This window comes from Globicephala melas, chromosome 15 (genome assembly GCF_963455315.2).
Source record: "Globicephala melas chromosome 15, mGloMel1.2, whole genome shotgun sequence".
Lineage (NCBI taxonomy): Eukaryota > Metazoa > Chordata > Mammalia > Artiodactyla > Delphinidae > Globicephala > Globicephala melas.
In genome coordinates, this window is record NC_083328.1 from 65098947 (window position 1) to 65117414 (window position 18468).

Below are 18468 nucleotides of genomic sequence, written 5' to 3' on the forward strand. Positions count from 1 at the left end.
ACGAAGGCGGCATTATGCTTAGCGCTTTACACACATGATTTTGTAAATCCTCACCAGGATCCCTGAAGGCAGCTATTATTCCCACTTCTCAGTTGAAGACCTTGAAGCTCAGACAGGGGTAGACACCCGGACATGATCACACTGGGAGCCAAAGGCAGGCAGGTCTAACCAGGTCTAACCAGGTCTCCTGTGCCTCAGCCCAGGTTCCCATCCTACCTCAACCTCACCTCCACCCCACCCCCACGTGCCTCCCTGACCCTGGCACCGCCCTGCTAGCAAAGTTGAGGAGACCCTGCTGAGCGCGCTGGGCCTGGCGGCTGGTCGACTGGTTTTTCCCCTTTTCCCGATGGAGAGCATTTCTGTTTCTGAAGCCAGCGGTGTTATGCTTTGCAGGAACCGGGTCCCTGGGGTGGCTTCCTCCACCCCATCTCGCCCCCGCCTGCTCTCTCCAGCCGGGGAAGTTGCGGGTACCGCTTTAAAAATCCCAGCCTGGGCAAAACTTTGATGATAAATCAAGCGACAGATCCCTCCGCCGCCGCCTCCTCTGGGCGGGCGGGAGGGAGGGGGTGCGGCGGCAGCGGCACCGAGCGGAGTGGCCTTCCGCGGAAGGGAAGAGTCCCGCAGTCGGAGACGGCCGGCAGGGCGTGCGCTTGCTAACCGCAGCCGGGGCTGGGCCGGAGCCGGGCGAGGACTGGAGCCGGGGCCAGACCGGGTTCAGCGGGCGAGGGGCAGCAGCCGCAGCAGGGCAACCAGGCCGCACCGGGCAGGGGACGGCGGGCGTGGTGTCTGCAGTCTCCTGAGCCCCGATGTGAGGCGGCGGCGCCCCCGGCCCGAGCGCGCACCATGGGGGCCCTGCTCGGCGTGGCGCTGGGCGCCCTCCACTACCTGGCACTTTTCCTGCAACTCGGCGGCGCCACGCGGCCCGCCGGCCACGCGCCCTGGGACAACCACATCTCCGGCCACGGTGAGTTGGGTCGCCGCCCTCGCGGACTTCCACGCCAAACCCCACCCTGGGCCGCGCGTCTCCAACTTGGCCGTCCCCGGGCTCGAACCCGTGCTGCCGGTGGCGGGAGTCCCGGGGCGCTCCTGCCGGGTCTATGGACCGGCCCTGGCTCCCTGGCCACCCCTGCGGAGGAGGGGGCACCCCCTATGCCCCTCTCGCGGAGGGCTCTCTCCAACCCCCCCACCCCCCCCAACTCCCTGCGATACACACACCTCCATGACCACACACATATTCACAGCCATGGACACACAGGCACACTCACTGCTTTCTCACACTCACAACTCCTTCCCTCACACATCTCCAGACACCATCTCAGATCCCCCTTCTCACTCATATGCTCACTACACACACAGCAGGCACTAGGGCTGGAGCACTCAGACCCTGCCAGCTGGCACCCAAGCGCACAACTCCTGCCTGCCCGCCTGCCTGCAGACACACTGGCATATACAAACACTTTGTGAACACACTCTGCTCACCCACCGCTCTCCGCCCATCTGCCTTTCCCCTTTGTGGGTTTAACCCCACAGCTGTCCTTGTCCCTTCCCTCTCCACACCTCCCCCACTGGGAAAGGTCCTGGGGGACAGAAGACCCCACCACTTGAGAACTGGTAGCCTGGGCTGCAGCCACCCCTGTCAGGTGGGTGGCATCTTGGGGACGAAGGCTTGGTGGGAGCCCCTCGAAGACATTGGAATAGTTGGCATTGTTGCTTCCAGCCAGAGGCATGGAAGGGGAAGAGGGAAGCCAGGAGCTTTTGTCTGCCTCTGGGGAGGCGGGGGGACAGGAAGCCCCTGCCATCCCTCAATAGGGTACCCACCCGTCCTCATCTTTGACCCTAGAGGACTGAAAAGTGGGAAATCTCAACTCAGCCACTGTGAGAGCCAGGGAGCAAGAGAACATTCCCAGCACTGGTTGCCTGAGTGTCAGAAGCTCCTTCTAGCCCCGGAGGAGCCCAAGTTGGCAGTAGAGTTGGATTGTCTGAAGCTGGCAGCTCTGGGGGCGCCCCTTGCCCCCATGAGCCAGGCTCCTTCCGGTATGGGGACCAGGGCATAGATGAAAATGGAGACGCTTTGTCCATCCATCTCTTCCCTGCAAAGGTTTCCAATCTGGTAGGAAAGGCTGCAGCACCAATGTTGGGCACTGTATGCCCAGGGCTGGGGAGAGGTTTGCACAAATGGCAGAGAACTGGGTGATTTATTCTGATGGAAAAGAGTGAGGGCCATGGTAGTAGGTAATCAGAGAAGGCTGCTGGGGCATGATGCATGAGTGGAATTGCTTTGGAAAGTAGGGGGCGCTTCCAAAGCCCTTCTCAGGGACTCTGCTTTTGGGAACCATGACTCCCTGCACCCTTCCTCCTTACCATGTTAAATAGAAACCGCTCTGTGTACCATTTACGTACCCTTCTTATCCTTCATCTAATTTCTACTGACCTGGCTGCAGTGGTGGTAAATAGGGGAAGGCTTATTTTGATCCTTAGTTTACAGATGGAAAAATCAAGGCTCAGAGAGGTAAAGGGACTCGCCCAAGGTCACACAGTGAGTGAGTGGTTGAGCTGAGACTGGCCCCAGGGTCTGTTGGGCAAAGACACTGCTTTTTCCAGGACATTCATCTCCCTGTCAGATTCCCTCCCATTCACGGGAGACTGGGAATTCCTCCTTCCGCTCCCCTTCTGCCTCCGCTCAGTTCGCTCAGTTCCTTGGCACAGTTGGAACTTACACTAGGAGGGTTTTCCAAGGAAGGGCTTTCCTGAGTTTGCGGTCCCGAGACATACAAGGACTGGGGCTCTGAGGTTTACCATCATCCTGTCCCTGGATCACCAGACCCCTAGGATCTGGGTGCCACTCTGTCATTCCTGAGGCCCCAAGGTGACCCCCCCATAGGAAAGCAGGGTTTGCCCTTTGTGTGGCAGTCTCTGCCTGCCCCCTGGTGCCAGGCGTGCTTAGGGCACAGCTCTGCCCCACTAGCTGTAACGTCCCTGCTGAACCCTGGGGAGGGCCAGCGGAGGCCCAGAGGAGGGGTTGGATGTCAAGGACACAGCACTGGCTGCGGGGGAACCTGGCTTCTCTTAGTGACCCGCCATGCAGTTCTGGGCCAGCGAGTCACCCCTCTAGGGCTCGTTCTGTCCCCCAAGAAGCGAGGAGGCCAGGCTGCTCTGCAGGGGCCAGACTGCCATCTCCCAACACTGCCAGGTTCAAAGTCACCAAGTAGTAGATGCCGAGGAGCCCCCGTGCTGCCCCTTTGCCAAACGCCCGAAACCACGGGAAGGGTTTGGAGCCACTCACTTAATCACAAAAAGAAACTGTTATTAATGATAGTGAGACACGGCGGAGAAGTGGGTCATGTCTAATAGCCGTTTGCGTTCAGGAGGAGAATACCAATTTAATAAAAGCTACGTGTGCCGAAAAAGCCCAGAAATTGCTGTTTAGCAGATTGGAGCCTGATCATTTCATTATTCCTGGGCTCCGCGTGTCCTCAGCTGATTCAGGAAACGTGGCTGGGTCAGGCAGGTGTCTCTGCGTCTCGGGTAGGGGTAGGAGGCTGGCAGCGGGGGTCCCGGGGAGGAGTCCATTGACACCAGCCGCCTGGTAGCTGCTCACCTCTCCAGCTCGGTCCCAGCCCAGCCGCCAGGCTAACGCCTTCCGCCTGCTCGCCCCGGGGCTTGTCACAGGGAAAGCCCGGGGTCAGATGGGTCCGCAAGGACATCTATCTCACTTCCCCTCTCCCTGCTACCTCCACTCAGTCCGCTTCGCAGAGGGCTTTTTAAAGGCATGAGGAGTGAATGGGGAGTGAGTGGTACCTGCCTCTTAGGGAGCCCTCAGGGAAGTGGGAGGCGGGGGTGGTGATGGTCAGTGTCTGTGCCCAGTAGGTATTCAATTAATGGCAGCTACTTTGATTTTTCCTCATCAGACAGGGTTAGCTCATTGCCATGAGCACAGCGGGTAGGAGGAAAGGGAGCTGACATTTATGAACTGCCTACTGTGTGCTGGGTGCTACCAAACCCCTTGCCAGTGTTAACTCACTAAGGCTGACATTATTCGTGCAAGGCTGGTGCTGGACATATGAGGAAACAGGTTAGAGAGGGCCAGTGACTTGCCCAAGGTCACTGAGTCTGCACAGAGAGCTGGGGAGCTGTGCCTACACTGAAGGTGTGTCTGGCAGTTCTGCTCTGGGCCTGCCTCCTCCGGGACAGCCTTGAGGCAGGCTTGGCCAGTTGTGTGATGGGTCTCCTTCCTCTGCCCGGCTCTGCCCAAGGGACTCCCTTCCACTTCCCCAGAGAACTGGTAAGGCAGTGGGTTCCACCAGGAGGAGCCAGTAGCTCAGAAAGGCGATGGGATCTTGCTGAGGCCACATGCAAGTTAGAAGCAGGAAGCTGGATTAGCCGCCTTCTCTAGGACTCTCTAGATCTTGTCCACGGCAGGCAGGATCTTGTCTTCTTTTTTTCTGGCCACATTGCATGGCATGTGGGGTCTTACTTTCCCCAGACCAGGGATCAAACCCATGCTCCCCTGTGGTGGAAGCTCCGAGTCTTAACCACTGGACTGCCAGGGAAGTCCCCGGAAGGCAGGATCTTTATGAAGATCTCTGTGCACCTCTTGCATTGCAATCACTCAGGGAGTTTGTTAAAATGCAGATCCTGGGGTCCTCCCCAGACCCATTGGCCAAAATGATTGTTGATGGGACCCTGGAATTTGCATTTTAATAAGCTCCCGAGATGATTACCAAGCAGCCTGGAGTCTGGGAGCCACTGCCTTAAGTATTCACTCAAACCTGATGAGACATGTAGGGATGGGAAATTGTCTGGTGCCAGGGGCTGCTGGATTGGTCTGGTTTTGCAAGGGAGGAAGAAGTCCAGGCTGGGGCAGGTATGTGGACCCTCAGAGGAGCCCCAGGAAGCCTTACACTGCAGCAAACATGCATCCTCCCGCCCCTGCCCTGACACACAGACACACACACACAGACACACACACACACACAGACACACACACAGACACACACACAGACACACACACACCCCCTAAGCCAGCACCTTCAATTATTAATGCACCCTGCAGCAGACAAAGATCCTGGTTTGGCCTGGCGCTTTGTCCATTGAGTGATTCACTGTCCTGAGGTTTTCTCTGTTGCCAGGAGGGAGCAGCGGGGCGCTGGGGGAGGGGGTGGGGGCCGCCGGGCCATTTGGCAAACAGCCTGTGCACTAAAAAATGACTCTGGCTTTCTCGCATTCCTCAACGAACTATAGGTTATCTCCCCATCAGTAAGCTGGCTAGTTTGGTGGCTGGGAGATGGAGAAAACTGAGTGCTGTCTTCTGAAGGTTATGATGTTAAAAATGTGTTCGCCGTTGTCGCCGGTGTTGGTGATTATTCTATCAATTACGCCCGTAAACACTCCGCCTTGGGCTGAGGGTTTCCCGGCCTCCGGGAGGGAATTGACCCTCGCAAGCGGTTTTCCCCAAGTCCTTCACACCAATTGCTTTTGACACTTTGCCTATCAGCGGCTCCCTCAGCCTTTTCCCCAAGCAAGGGGAGCCACAGGCAGCCGGCAGGACGGGGAATTTGGCTCGCTGCCACCCTGACAGCAGGGGTGTTGGGGAAAGTCTCCTGTTGACAAACAAGTGGGCAGGATCGGGGGTGCCAGGAGAGTGGTCCCTTCCCACCCACCAGCCACCGAGGCAGAAGATAGAGCGCTTGGAATGAATCACTAAGGCTCAGGCCAAGCCAGCAGGACCTCTGCTTCTACCCATCTAACAGAGGGGAAGACCAAGGCCACCGGCAAAAGAGCGTGTGCCCAAATTGCATGGGAGGTTAGTGCTTGGCTTTTGGGATCACCTGACCCAACTCGATACAAAGAGAGTGAAAATTATACGCAAGCAAACGTTTATTGTCATGCCAGGGCCGTAAATGGCATTGTCTCATTTGATCCTCGTAAGAACCCTAAGGGGAGGGGACTTTCCCTGGCCCGATGTTTTCATGAGGAAACTGAGACGTGGTGAGGTTAAAGGCTTGCCCAAGGTCACGCACCTAGCAAGTGTTGGAGCCCAGAGCGGAGCCCGGAATGTGGCTCCAGGGCCCACGCTCACAGTGCTGTTGTGTCCCAGAGAGGACGAGGGAGAGGCCCAAGGTCACGAGACTTCCTGTGGTGGAAGGAGTGAGCATGGTGACCTCCACATTCCATGCCCCAGCCGTGCAGCAGCAGACATGGCAACCCCCAGACCAGGACCCTGCCTCAGTGACTTTCCAGCTTCTGCTGGAGGTTGAGAAAATCATATGCGTAAGGAGAGGAAGTACGTGGTGTGAACAGTGATGTTGGCACCCACGTGAGGGGCAGGTGTCAGAAAGAGGGGAAAGGGGACATGAAGCAACCCCACCTCCTGGTGCTTGGCCATGACCTTGGACTTCAGGGACTGAACCGGCTGTTGAGGGGGTCGTGGGAAGAGTCTCTCGGCCCCGAAGGGGATTTGGGGCCAGCTGGCTGTACAGTGGCCAGCATCCGGCCACTCTCACCACTCCCATTGTAATGACTGGGGGTACAGGTCAGATTCCCTTGTGTCCTGGTACCCTCCACAATGCCCAGCCTAGGGAGGTGGCAGGGAATGACTGAATGGGTGGCAGGGAGGATAAGGCAGAGGTCTAAGGTCTGAATTTCTTCAACTTTTGCTCATTCCAAGTCAATATTGTTTTAAACATTCACATAATTTTAATTTCATTAGAAATCCATGTTATTAGTAGAAAAATCACAAAACTGGAACCCTTCCTCATCCTTATTGACCACAACAAGGACATCTGGGGTGGATAAGGCTGATTTCACCTTGCAGTGGGTGGACTCAGGCCCAGTCCCTTGGGGTGCATATGAGATGCTGCAGCCTTGAGGGTAATGGGGTCCCAGGATGTATCTTCTTCTCCCAGACCCCAGTGAGATTCTTCCAACAGAAAAAGGGGCAGTGGTCTCACTGGGGGAATAAATCCGCTCCTTTCCCAGCTGGTGACCCCGGGATCCCTCTGGTACCTGCTGCTGTGGAGAAGGGAAGTGGGGATGGGGGGGCAGAGGGGCTGCTCCTCCTCCGGGTCCCCCTGCCCACTGCTGTGTCCCCTCCTCTTTCTCGAAGCCAGCAGAGGACTCGGCTCCACCATACCCAGTTGAAACCCTTCTTTAAGAAGCCCCCGGGGCTTCCCTGGTGGCGCAGTGGTTGGGAGTCCGCCTGCCGATGCAGGGGACACGGGTTCGTGCCCTGGTCCGGGAAGAATCCACATGCCGCGGAGCGGCTGGACCCGTGAGCCATGGCCGCTGAGCCTGCGCGTCCGGAGCCTGTGCTCCGCAACGGGAGAGGCCACAGCAGTGAGAGGTCCGCGTACCACACAAAAAAAACAACACATAGTGGGTTAGTTTATAGAAAAACACAAACGACATACTAGTACAGGTGGTACCCAGGCCCATCTGTGTGCGGGGATGACTGGACTTGGGGCTGCTGGCCTGCAGGCCAGCTCCTCCCATCTCATACTCCGTACTCCTCATACTGGGAACTGCTGGCCTCACAGGGGCTGCTGCCATTTATTGGAAGCTTGATCATTCCTTCCTTCCTTCATTCCTTCAACGAATATCAGTTGAGAACCTGCCATGGACCAGGCTCTTTTAGCCACTGGGGACATATCAGTGAAGAAGACAGTTAAGGCTCTTGCTCAGACAACTAAACTTATAAGATACATATAAGTATAAATTGTGATGAGTTAAGAAGCAGGGATGATGTTAGCCTGGAGAAGGGTGCTCACTCCTGGAGCAGTTAAGGTACCCAGTGGTGAGCTCCCCATCACAGAAGGTATGTAAGCTGGACCAGTCATTAGTTGGGGATGTCACGGGGGGATTCCTGCCTTCTTTCCCAAAGGAGCAAAGACTGGTGAAGTGGGCAGAGAAGGCAGAACACAGTGGGTGGTTAATAAGGATGTTTTACCCAGCAGTTTAGTGGTGGGGCTGGGACAAGGGCTTAGGTGGGCGGAGCTCCGGACTCCGGGGATGCCTGGTCCCACACAGGGAACGGACGTGGTGGGAGTGGGGCCTTCGCTGCTCCCCATGTTGAGGGGTGGGGATAGCGACTCCTTTGTCATTTCAGCCCCCAGTTAAAGTGCCAGAATTGGGGCGGGGAATGGGACCTGGGTTTTTATCCACCCTCCCACTGCCTCCACCTTCTGGGTGGCTTGGCACGTCCCTGCCTCTCTCAGTTTCCCCACCTGAACAGTGCCGAGTTCTCCTAAGCTCTAAGCATCTAGAATACCTCCATCTGTATCCTCCCAAGCGCTATTCAACAGGTGAGAATGGAGCCAACGATGGCGTGGGATTCCGTGCAGCACATGGTGCTTAGCTCTCAGTGGCCTTTCGGGCTATGAACCGAAACACCAGCCAGCACTCATGGGGGATTTTCTCTGTGCCTCACTTCCCCCTCCTCCTCTCGTCTAATCCTCGCCCGGCCTGGGAGGAGGGCACTCCCATTTTACAGATGAGGACACTGAGGCTTGGGGGGTGATGCGATTTGCCTGAGGACACACAGATGCTGGATGGCAGAGCCAGGCCTGAGCCCAGCCTGTGGCTCTTCACCCGCTCATCTGTCCTTTCCTGGCTGCCAAACCGCATGGGCTTGTGGGCAGGTGCTTTGTTCCGCAGCGGCGCCCTGGATGCGTCAGATTCTCTCAGGGTCCGTGATGCCAGAATGCTGAGAAGGCCTGGGTCTGGATGAAAGAGCCCAGGGCTGAGAGTCCAAGCTCCTGGATCCAAGTCCAGCATTGTCAGTGGGGAGCAGCGGGGTGTGGGCGCGCCTGCCCGAGTGTTCTACTGGGGGCTGCTGTTTTTGTGTGAGCCCGAGTCTAGAGTGAATGTTCGGGTAGGGTATTTGCTCACGTGCAGTTGGAGGAGCTGTGGCAGTGAGGGAAGGGGCCTGGGAGGTCCTTTAGCGGGCTGGCCTGAGGGGCCAGGCAGGTGCCCTCTGCCTTTGCGTCTGTACCAGCCTCCCCCTCCAAGCTGGTGCCCTTGGGATGCGAGGCGTGGAGGCTCTGGGAGCATCTGGAAGGTGAGAGCCGGAGCCGGGAGGGGGGCCTCGCTCAGAGCCATCAATTAGGGGGGCTGGCATTGCCCATCGGTGGCACATGCTCGCCTTCCCCTCTTCCTCCAGCTCTCTCTCCGTGGGTTTCTCTCTCTTTCGATCTCTATCTCTGTTGTTCAGTCTCTCCATCTTTCTTTGTCCCTTTCCCTGTGTCTGCTCTATCCCTCTCCCTCCCTCTTCTCATCTCTCCCACCTTGGTCCTCCCTTTCCCTCTCTCTCTGTAGACACGCGCGCGTGCACACACACACACACACGTGCGCTCCTCTCTTCAGGGGACATCTCAGGATTACACATACACAGGTTCTGTGCTTGACGATGACACCCACACGGAGCAGGCACCCAAGAAATGTTGGTTGAATGAATGAAGCGAATAAACGAGTGAATGACCGCGTGGGGAAGCTACGAGGGACGCTGGACATTGTCTAGACCAGTGGTTCCTAATTTTTTTGGAGGTCGTGATCCTCCTGAGAGCTGGAATGTTGATGAAAACTGGATTGTTTCCTCAGAAAAATGCCACATGGTTTTGTCCAGCATCAGAGGGTTTGTTGAGGCCCCCAGAGCCCACCTGTGGTCCTCCAGGGAAGCCTTCATTTCACTGGGGAGGTAACTGAGGTCCAGACAGGAGCCAGGGCTGGCCCTAGGACACAGGGCCGGTGTGCAGCAGAGCCAGGCTCTGGAGTCCTGCCCCCCACTCCCCCACACAGTGCTCTCTCGTGACCTGGAAGAAGCTTCATTCACTTTCCTGGCAAGTCCTTGGTGAGTGTCTTCAGGGGGTGAGTACTGGGAGAGCTAATGGAGGACAGTCAGCCAGAGGTGGGAGCCCAGGAAACAGGGCAGGTGAGCCATTGGAGGGAGGTCTCTGGAGGTTTCCAGCGAGAGTGGTTGCTGTGTCCTGGTGCAGTCAGGGACGACTTCCTGGGGGAGGCGGACTCCTTTTCTGCCTGTATCCGGGGACCATCAGGGCTGAGAGGAGACTGGTGGTCAGTAGGGAGCCTTGCCTGACTGCCTGCGTCTGGGAGGGGCTTCATTTGGAGAGTCGTGTGTGCATATCCGGAAAAGCAGGCTGCAGCTGGAGGTACTGAGAACAGGCTGGGAAGCTTGGTTTTGATTTCCGGGGCAGGGGCAGCCCTGGAGGGTTTCTGAGTGGGGAAGGCACAGGGCGTGGCTGGAGTTTGGGTGGGGATGGCCCTGTGAGTTGAAATGGGGGCTCAAGCAGGACTTGGAGGCTGGAGGGGCTAGTGGAGGAGGAGAGGCTGTTTGCCGGGGGCGGGGGGCTGAGTTTCTGGGCTCATAGGATGATGGGGCTGGTCCAGGTGTCCAGGGAATGATGGGAATGTGGGCTCGAAAGGAGATGGCAGCCCGTGTGTGTGTGTGTGTGTGTGTGTGTGTGTGTGTGTGTGTGTGTGTGTGTGTGTGTGTGTGTGTGTGTGAAGGCACACTCGCTTCCTTTCTTGAACACCCAAGTTCCTCCCTCCTCAGATCCTGCATTCTGGTTCTCTGCTTCATGTACGTCCTCAGAGAGGCCCGTGACCTCCTGTCAGAAGCTCGTCATGGTCACCCCAGCAGGCACCCCAGGCACCCATCAACACGCCCATCTTGACCAGGAGGAAACTGGGGCTTAGAGAGGTGTCTGGGGCCCCCCACCTAGTTCAAAGCAAGGGAGCAGAGCCCAAACTTTGTTTTCCCCCAGCCTGGCATGTTAAGGGTGTCTCTGGGGTTGGGGGGGTCTTAACTGAACCCCCCTTTCTTGGAAACCTCGGGCTTGGTTCCCGGCTGAGGGCGGGGAAGGCGAGAGCGGACGGCAGGGTGTCTGTTTTGCTTTGTGAGGTTTTAAAAAAATCGTTTCCGACCTTCAAGGCGGCAGCAATTACGGCTGGCTCGCTGGGGAGCTGTTGGCTGCCTGTCAGCGGCCCCAGGAAAGGGTCCCTAATGGAGGCCCGGCAGCCAGAGCACATGGTAGTGGAAATAATGCTCAAAACAAAGCCACACTAATAGTCTCGGGCAGGCAGAGGAGAGGGAGGGGGAGGGCAGGCTGGCTGACAGCTGACAGGAGGGCCTGGGGGGGCAGGGGCCCTGAGACTCACCAGCTGGTCTCCTTATGCCCCCCAGAGACCCCTAGCAGTGGTCACTGAACTCCAGCTAGGTGCTGGGTGCCCCAAGCCCCATCCCAGCTCTGCTGCTTTCTGTCAAGTCCCCTTCCAGGCAGAGGGAACAGTAAGTTCAAAGGCCCTGGGGTAGGGCAGAACCCCTTCAACTAGGGCTTGTTTGGTTCTAGAATAGTCCTTGTGTTTAAAAGGCCAGGTCAGGCTAGTCTTCTAGGTGAGGAAGAGGGAGGTGGGAGCCTTGGGGAGGCAGGAGGTGGACCAAGACCCCCTGAGAGAGGAATAGCAGCCTGGTCATTGCCGTCATGATAATACTCCATGGTGTGTATGACCCTGTTGAGTGCCCACAATACCCATGCTACAGATGAGGAAGCTGGTGCTCAGAGATTTGCCTACCTCGAGGAAGTGCAGTCGGGGTTCAAAGCCAGGTCAGCTTGACTCCAGAGCCCGCATGTTTACAGCTGCATTCTTGGATTTCTCAAACACGGTTGGACAGGAGTAGGAGGGGCTGGGACGGGGGCAGGAACGAGGTCCCAAGTGGGGCCAGGTGTAACCCAGGCCAGGCCCTGGCGGGGAGGGTGTGGAGGAGGGGCAGCATGGCCGCTCTGCCCTCTGCCCCGCCTGCTGGGCACCCTGAGGAGCTCTGCTCTGGGGGAAGCACCCCTGGGGGCTGCCTCGGTTTCACCTCTCCGGTTGGTCTCTGCACCTGGCTTTCAGATGCCCTTGTCTCTGCCTCTCCCCTTCTGCTCTGTTCTGCACGGCCCTGGCCTCCCTGGCTCCACACTTAGTGCCTCCAGACATTGCTTGCTTTTCTCTCCTCTTCTCAGTGGATCTGGGGATGCTCCTTTCTGGGGTTCTGGGGTAACCACTCATACGATGGCTGATGCAATCTCCCTATGCTTCCTCCATTTGCCCCCTCTCTGCCTGTGACAGGCATTAGGGATGGGTACACGCCTGGGCTTTGAGGTCAGACACTGTTGGGCTCAAGTTCTGGCCCCCACTCAACCTCTCGGAGCCTCACTGGCCATCGGTGCAATGGGCTTACCCCACCGGCTTTGCAGGATGTACAGGTGAGGATGAAAAGAAATGGCACCTGCACAGACATCAGGATGCCTACTTGCATTCTCCCGTCCCTGGCTGCCCCACCCTGTCCCCGCCTCCCTGCACATTCCCACACTTGCCTTTCTCCCTCCCAAACCCTTTCATCCCCTGTGGCCCAGATGTGTGGGAAGAGGCGGCAGGAATTCCACTGGGGAAACCTGCTCAACTCCCGCAATCCTGCAAGTGCCAGAATAGTTTCACTCTCCTTAAATCTCCCTAGATTTGTAATTCCACTGCTGTCTCCTTTAATGTGCGCTGGTGGCCTTGGGAGGCACTCTGCCCGCGGCCTTAGGTGCCAGCACTGCCCACCTGGCTGTGTTGGGGCTGCCTGGCAGGGGACCTGGGCAAGTCCCCACCTTCTCTGTGCCTCAGTTTCCTCATCTGTAAGAAGACGAGGGTGATAGTGGCTACTTCCCAGGTCGTATTGGGGATTCAGTGAGATATTTTATTAAAGAAACACCTCTACACAATGCAGTGAAATCTGATATACGCTACAATGTGGATGAACCTCGAAAACATTATGTTAAGTGAAAAAAGCCAGTCCCCAAAGACCACATATTCTATTATTCCATGTATGTGAAATACCCAGAACAGGCAAATCTATAGAGACAGAATGCAGATTGGTGGTTGCCAGAGGCTGGGGGAAGGGGGAGTGACTGCTTCGTGGGTAAAGAGTTTCCTTTCGGGGAGATGAAAATGTTTGGGGACTAGATAGAGGTGGTGGTCGCACAGCATTGTGACTGCACCAAACGCCACTGACTTGCACACTTTAAAATGGTTAATTTCATGGTATGTGAATTTCACTTCAATTACAGCTAAATGAATAAATAAAAAGGAAACATCTTTATAAGCACATACTTGGTGTCAGGCAGTCACTTCATAAATGTTAACGCATTTAATCCTTACAACAGCCTTGTGAGGTGGCGGTTATTATTATCCCCATTATAGAGATGAGGAAACTGAGGCACAGCATCTCCAGGCACTTCGCACATAGTCAGTGCTCAAAAGTGTTAGCTATTGTAATTGTTATTGGGTGGGTCATCAGCCAGGGCTGGGCAGGGGCCCCACCTGGGTGAATGTGCTTGTGTGTCCCTAAAACTCAGCAGTGAGTGGGCGTTGAGGCCCTATTGTGTCCCGAACACTGAAACAGGCTCTTCACCCGCGTGAGTTCATTTAATCCTCAAAAATAAGCCTTTAAGCAATGACACATGTGGGAACCGAAGCCCAGAGTGCAGCAACTTACACGAAGCCACGCAGCAAGTCAGGGTGGAGCTGCAACTGGGCATCTGCATCTGTAAATCCTGGGCTTCACCCTCCCCCAGCCCCTCTCTTTCCTCTTGGTCCCCTGCCCCTTTTGCCGACGGATCAGCTCTCCAGCGTGCAGAGCATGGTCTGAGGAGCCTGAGGCTGCAGAGGTGAAAGCAGCTTCTGATTGGATCGGATGGAGGCCCTGGACGAGGGGTTCTCCCCATGCAGGAGAGTAAACAGCTCCCAACCAAGGACAGTATTTCTTTGATGTCTCCTGTTTCATTCAAAATGCATGAATTCTGTATTCTATGCCATAATATATTCATGTTTGTTTTAATACAAAAACAGTGCTCTGTCCCCCCTTGCGGGGAGGGAAACCAATGCCTCAGGAAGTCACTGCCCTGGTCTGAGCAGCACAGCACAGAAGGGAGCCCTCCATTCATTTCTTTGGTCATTCATTCTACTAGCGTGCATTCGGGCCTCCTCATTCCTGAAATGGGTGTTAGCCCTCCCCATGCACAAGGCACACGGAAACTTACAGCGAATCAGACAGGATCCTGCCCCGTATAGGTGAGTGGCAGGAAAGGCTTCCAGGTCTATGGGCCAGAGTGAGCAAGGTCTTGGAGGTACTAGCTAAAGGTGAATCGTGGGGGACTGGGCCAGCGGCCAAGGAAGCCAGAGCTGGGGACAGTGGTGGCGGTGGTTGCCCACTGATGTCCACTGGTGTCAGCTGGACCTGCATTCCAGGCCCTTCTGATCAAGAAGAAAGTTTCTGCTCGGTGCTGCTCTGAATTTAACGCCTAACTCTCGCCAGTCTCACCTGTTAATGAGAGGAATGGGGACTGAGGCTCGTAGCCTTCAGCAGGCAACCTCCCCTGGCTAGAATTTACGAATGCTATTTGGTTTTCGTAGTGTTTATTTGTACTGTTACCCTCTCTTTATGGCACGTGTTGCTGATTTTCCATTTATGGCAGCAATAAAAGTCTCCTTTTAAGCTGAATTCTCCTTTTAAGCTGAATTTATTTAGTAAAAAGGGAAAGATGCTTTCGAAAATAAATATTAAGTAAATGATAGTGCAGGTGGTACCGGGATCCTACAGAAATGGTAAAGGTGGTCCCCCAAAGGTTGGACTTGGGAAACTCTACTTCTGGTATGCCCTTTCCTGTCCTGAACACCCTCAGCTGTGCAAACCCCATCAGTGTTTAAGTCCAGTCATGTCCCCACTTCCCAGAAGCCTGACTCTCCAGGCAGACATGGGCCTGCCCTTTCCTCTCTTAGCACGTGCACCTCCATCCAGAGCTTCTGCATGCAGTTGTGCCCTGCACATCTCTGTGCACTATGATTCATGGCTCTGTGAATGGTGCACACCCTGAACAACTGTACGTGCCGATCCAGGCTCAGTCCCAGCTGTTGTCCAGACTGTTCTGTGTGTTTGTCACTCCTGCAGAATGTGGGCCCCTTGAGAGTCAGGGCCTGACCTAAGCATCTTAGGAAGCCCAGCACAGGGCCTAGCTCAGGGTAGGAGTCCATGAAATTTGATCTCTTTCATTCCTTCTGCAGGGAGCCCTTGAGCCGCTGCTGTGTGCCCAGCCCCCCATCTTCCCAATAAGGCATATTGCAGTTCCTCAAGCTTTGGTACAAAATGCATTCCCTGTCACTTCTTGAGAAGGGGAAACCTGTCCACTCCAAGATGAAACAGCCTTCGTTGACTCACACCTCGATCCCTATTGCTGCAGGCCGCCTGCCAGAAGCTGGGGGCAGCCCAGGAGGAAACAAAGAGAACCTCAGGTGCCTCCCCTGGGTCCATCCCAGGGCAGGTGCCCTGCACCCATCCCTTCCAGCCTCCCCATTCCCTGGAGGCTTTTCCATCCCACTCATTTAGGTTTTCCTCTTACGGACATTTTACATCCCCTGATTTCAGGAGCTCTGTGAGACTCGCCTGTGAGCTGGGGCTTCCTTGTAAACACTCCCTCTGCAGCCCTTTTCCCTATTCTGCCTCCCAGCTAGGAGTTCCGGGGACTGCAGGCCTTCCTGACCCTGTGTCACACACCCTTTTGGCCCCTTCACCCTGCTGAGCTGGGTACAGAGCAGCCTTTCTGGAAATGGCCCTCAGTGAGTCACACTTTTTATTTTTTGAATTTAATTTTTAAAATAAATCTATTTATTTTATTTTTGGCTGCGTTGGGTCTTCGTTGCTGCGTGCGGGCTTTCTCTTGTTGCAGTGAGCAGGGGCTACTCTTCGTTGAAGGCTTCTCATTGCAGTGGCTTCTCTTGTGGAGCACGGGCTCTAGGCGTGTGGGCTCAGCAGTTGTGGCTCACGGGCTCTAGAGCACAGGCTCAGTAGTTGTGGTGCAGGGCTTAGTTGCTCCACGGCATGTGGTATCTTCCCGGACCAGGGCTCGAATCCATCTCCCCTGCATTGGCAGGCGGATTCTTAACCACTGTGCCACCAGGGAAGCCCTATTGATACATTCTTATGTTCATACTATCTTCTAAATTGAGTGTGGACCTAACTGAACAGCCATCTCAGTTTGGACTAGCTGTGTTTCAACTCTCCACAGCCACATGGGGCTCAGGGCCACAATATTGGACAGTGCAGATTTAGTGGAAAGTTGCCTTGTGGCACAGACCCCTGAAAACACACCGCTGCAGGGCTGGGAAGCCGCGGGAGGTGTTTTTTAAAAAGTTGTGGTTAAGATACGCATAATGTAAATTTCACCATTTTAACTATTTTTCAGCGTACTGTTCAGTGGCATCAAATATAATCAGGTTGCTGTGCTGCCATCACCACTGTCCACATCTGGGAATGTTTCGTCATCCCGAAGTGTAACTCTGTACCCATTAAACAATGACTCCCCCATCCACCCTCTTCCAGCCCAAACGTTCCGCTTTCTGTCTCTGTGAGTCTGACTACTTTAGGAACCTCATGGAATCATACAGTATTTATCCTTTTGTGCCTGGATTATTTCACTTAGCCTGATGTCCTCAGGGTCCATGCATGTTGGAGCACGTGTCAGAATCTCCTTGCTTTTTTTAAGACTGAATAATATTCCACTGTGTGGAGGGGCCACATTTTGCTTATCCATTCATCATTGGAGGTTTCGAGTAAGCAGTGACTCAATATGTCCTGGCAAGAGATGGGGCCTGAGATAGGGATGACCAAGGGGCCCTTGGGGCAGCACTGGTTCTCTCTGCTCTGCCCCCTTTGTCTCTCTCTAGCTCCAGTTCTGCCTTGGTTCCCCTGACTAGGGCATGCCCCTACCACCAGTCCCCAAGGGGAATCCTGCTGTCGCTCTGGCAAAGACTTATGGGTGGGCTAGGGTCCAGTCCCTGCAGGCTTCCTGGACCAGAGGGTCTGGGATGGGGAACCTGAGCTCAGAGATGGAGGGAGGTGGGGCCTGAGCTGGGGTCACCTTGGTTGACAAGCCCCTCAGGACCTGTGTGAATCCCCCTGGCTTGGCGGGGGGACAGCTGTTGGGAGCAAATGAGGAAGGAGAGGAGGTACAGGACTGATGGATGAGAGGTCTCGTGGTCCAGGTGTGAGTGAAATACAGATGTTGCATCCACCGTATAATCTGATGAGGCTACAAAGGAGCATCTTTAAAAATCTTTCTGGTGATGGTAGAATTTTGAGCTAGAAGGTGAGAGAAGGGAGTGCTATTTGGTGAGCACCTACTATGTGCTGGGCGTGAGGCATATGTTGCCTTGTATAACCCTCTCCCTCTCATTCTCCCCTTTCTTCAGCTAAAGAAACTGAGGTTCAGAGAGGTAAAGGGGCTTATCCAGCTCACACAGCTAGGGACTAGAGGAAACAGGGTTCGAATCCAGACCTGAGGCCAAGCCCTAGGTGTGTGTGCTGAACCAGGGCCTGAAAGGTTAGGAAGAAGGTTAGGGTCCTGCTCTTGAAGGGCGGGTGAGATCTTCCAGGTCATCCCCTGCCTTTCCCAGAAGCCAAACTCAGTGCCTCAGGCCAGGGTCACGAGCTGTTTCCTGCAGATGACGCCCTGTTAACCAGTCCTGGGGTTAATTAATACAATTAAAAGCAGAAAGGAAGGAGATGTTGCATTCAATGAAGTCCCTTTCTCATTCTCCTGTAGAATCCTAATTTGTGGACAGTGGTTTTAATTGTCTTCCCAGCGAGCCTAGCCCTGCTCGGGCCCTGGGGCTGGAGAGCACAACTGCATCCTTTTCAAAAATCTATAATTAGGGCTTCCCTGGTGGCGCAGTGGTTGAGAGTCCACCTGCCAATGCAGGGGACGCGGGTTTGTGCCCCGGTCCGGGAAGATCCCACATGCCGCAGAGCGGCTGGGCCCGTGAGCCATGGCCGCTGAGCCTGCATGTCCGGAGCCTGTGCTCCGCGACGGGAGAGGCCACAACAGTGAGAGGCCCACATACCGCATACCGCAAAAAAAAAAAAAAAAAAAAAAATCTATAATTATACCAGCTTCCCTAGGCATGGGCTGCGAGGAGTTAACTGAACAGAGAGGGGGTGCTCAGGGGTGGGAGGATGTCGGAGAGGATTTTAATGTCCCGAACTCAGCAGGGATGCTGACGTGGAGATGGGGTGGTGTAGGGAGTTGGGGATGGGGGATGGGGTTGTCTGAATGGTGGAGGGAAGGAGGTTGGGGAGACTGGGAAGAGGGGCTGTAGGAGCATGGTCTAGAAGTTATGAGCTCTCACCCCTCAGTCCTCTAGATCTGGGTTCATATGTAACCACTTACTCACCCTGTGATCTTGGGCAAGTCACTTAACCTCTGTGAGCCTCAGCTTCCCCATCTGAAATATGGGGATGGTAATGATCACACCTACCCCATAGCATCCTGGTGGGGGCATGAGAAAATATGTGTAAAGAGCTTGGCAGAGGGCCTGGCAAGGACTCCATATTTCTCAGAGATCATCATCATCCTCATCAAAACTAATGTGGATCAG

At 55.3% G+C, this 18468-nt stretch overlaps 1 protein-coding gene across 1 annotated transcript in view; it reads left to right on the forward strand.

The window, feature by feature from the left end:
* Positions 1-585: 585 nt before the first annotated feature.
* VSTM2L (V-set and transmembrane domain containing 2 like) overlaps positions 586-18468 on the forward strand; it is a 36234-nt gene continuing 18351 nt past the window's right edge. Inside the window, exon 1 of the mRNA XM_030830628.3 lies at positions 586-964. Coding sequence (XP_030686488.1) covers positions 844-964 — 121 coding nt within the window. The 5' untranslated portion in view covers positions 586-843. The remainder of the gene's footprint in view (positions 965-18468) is intronic.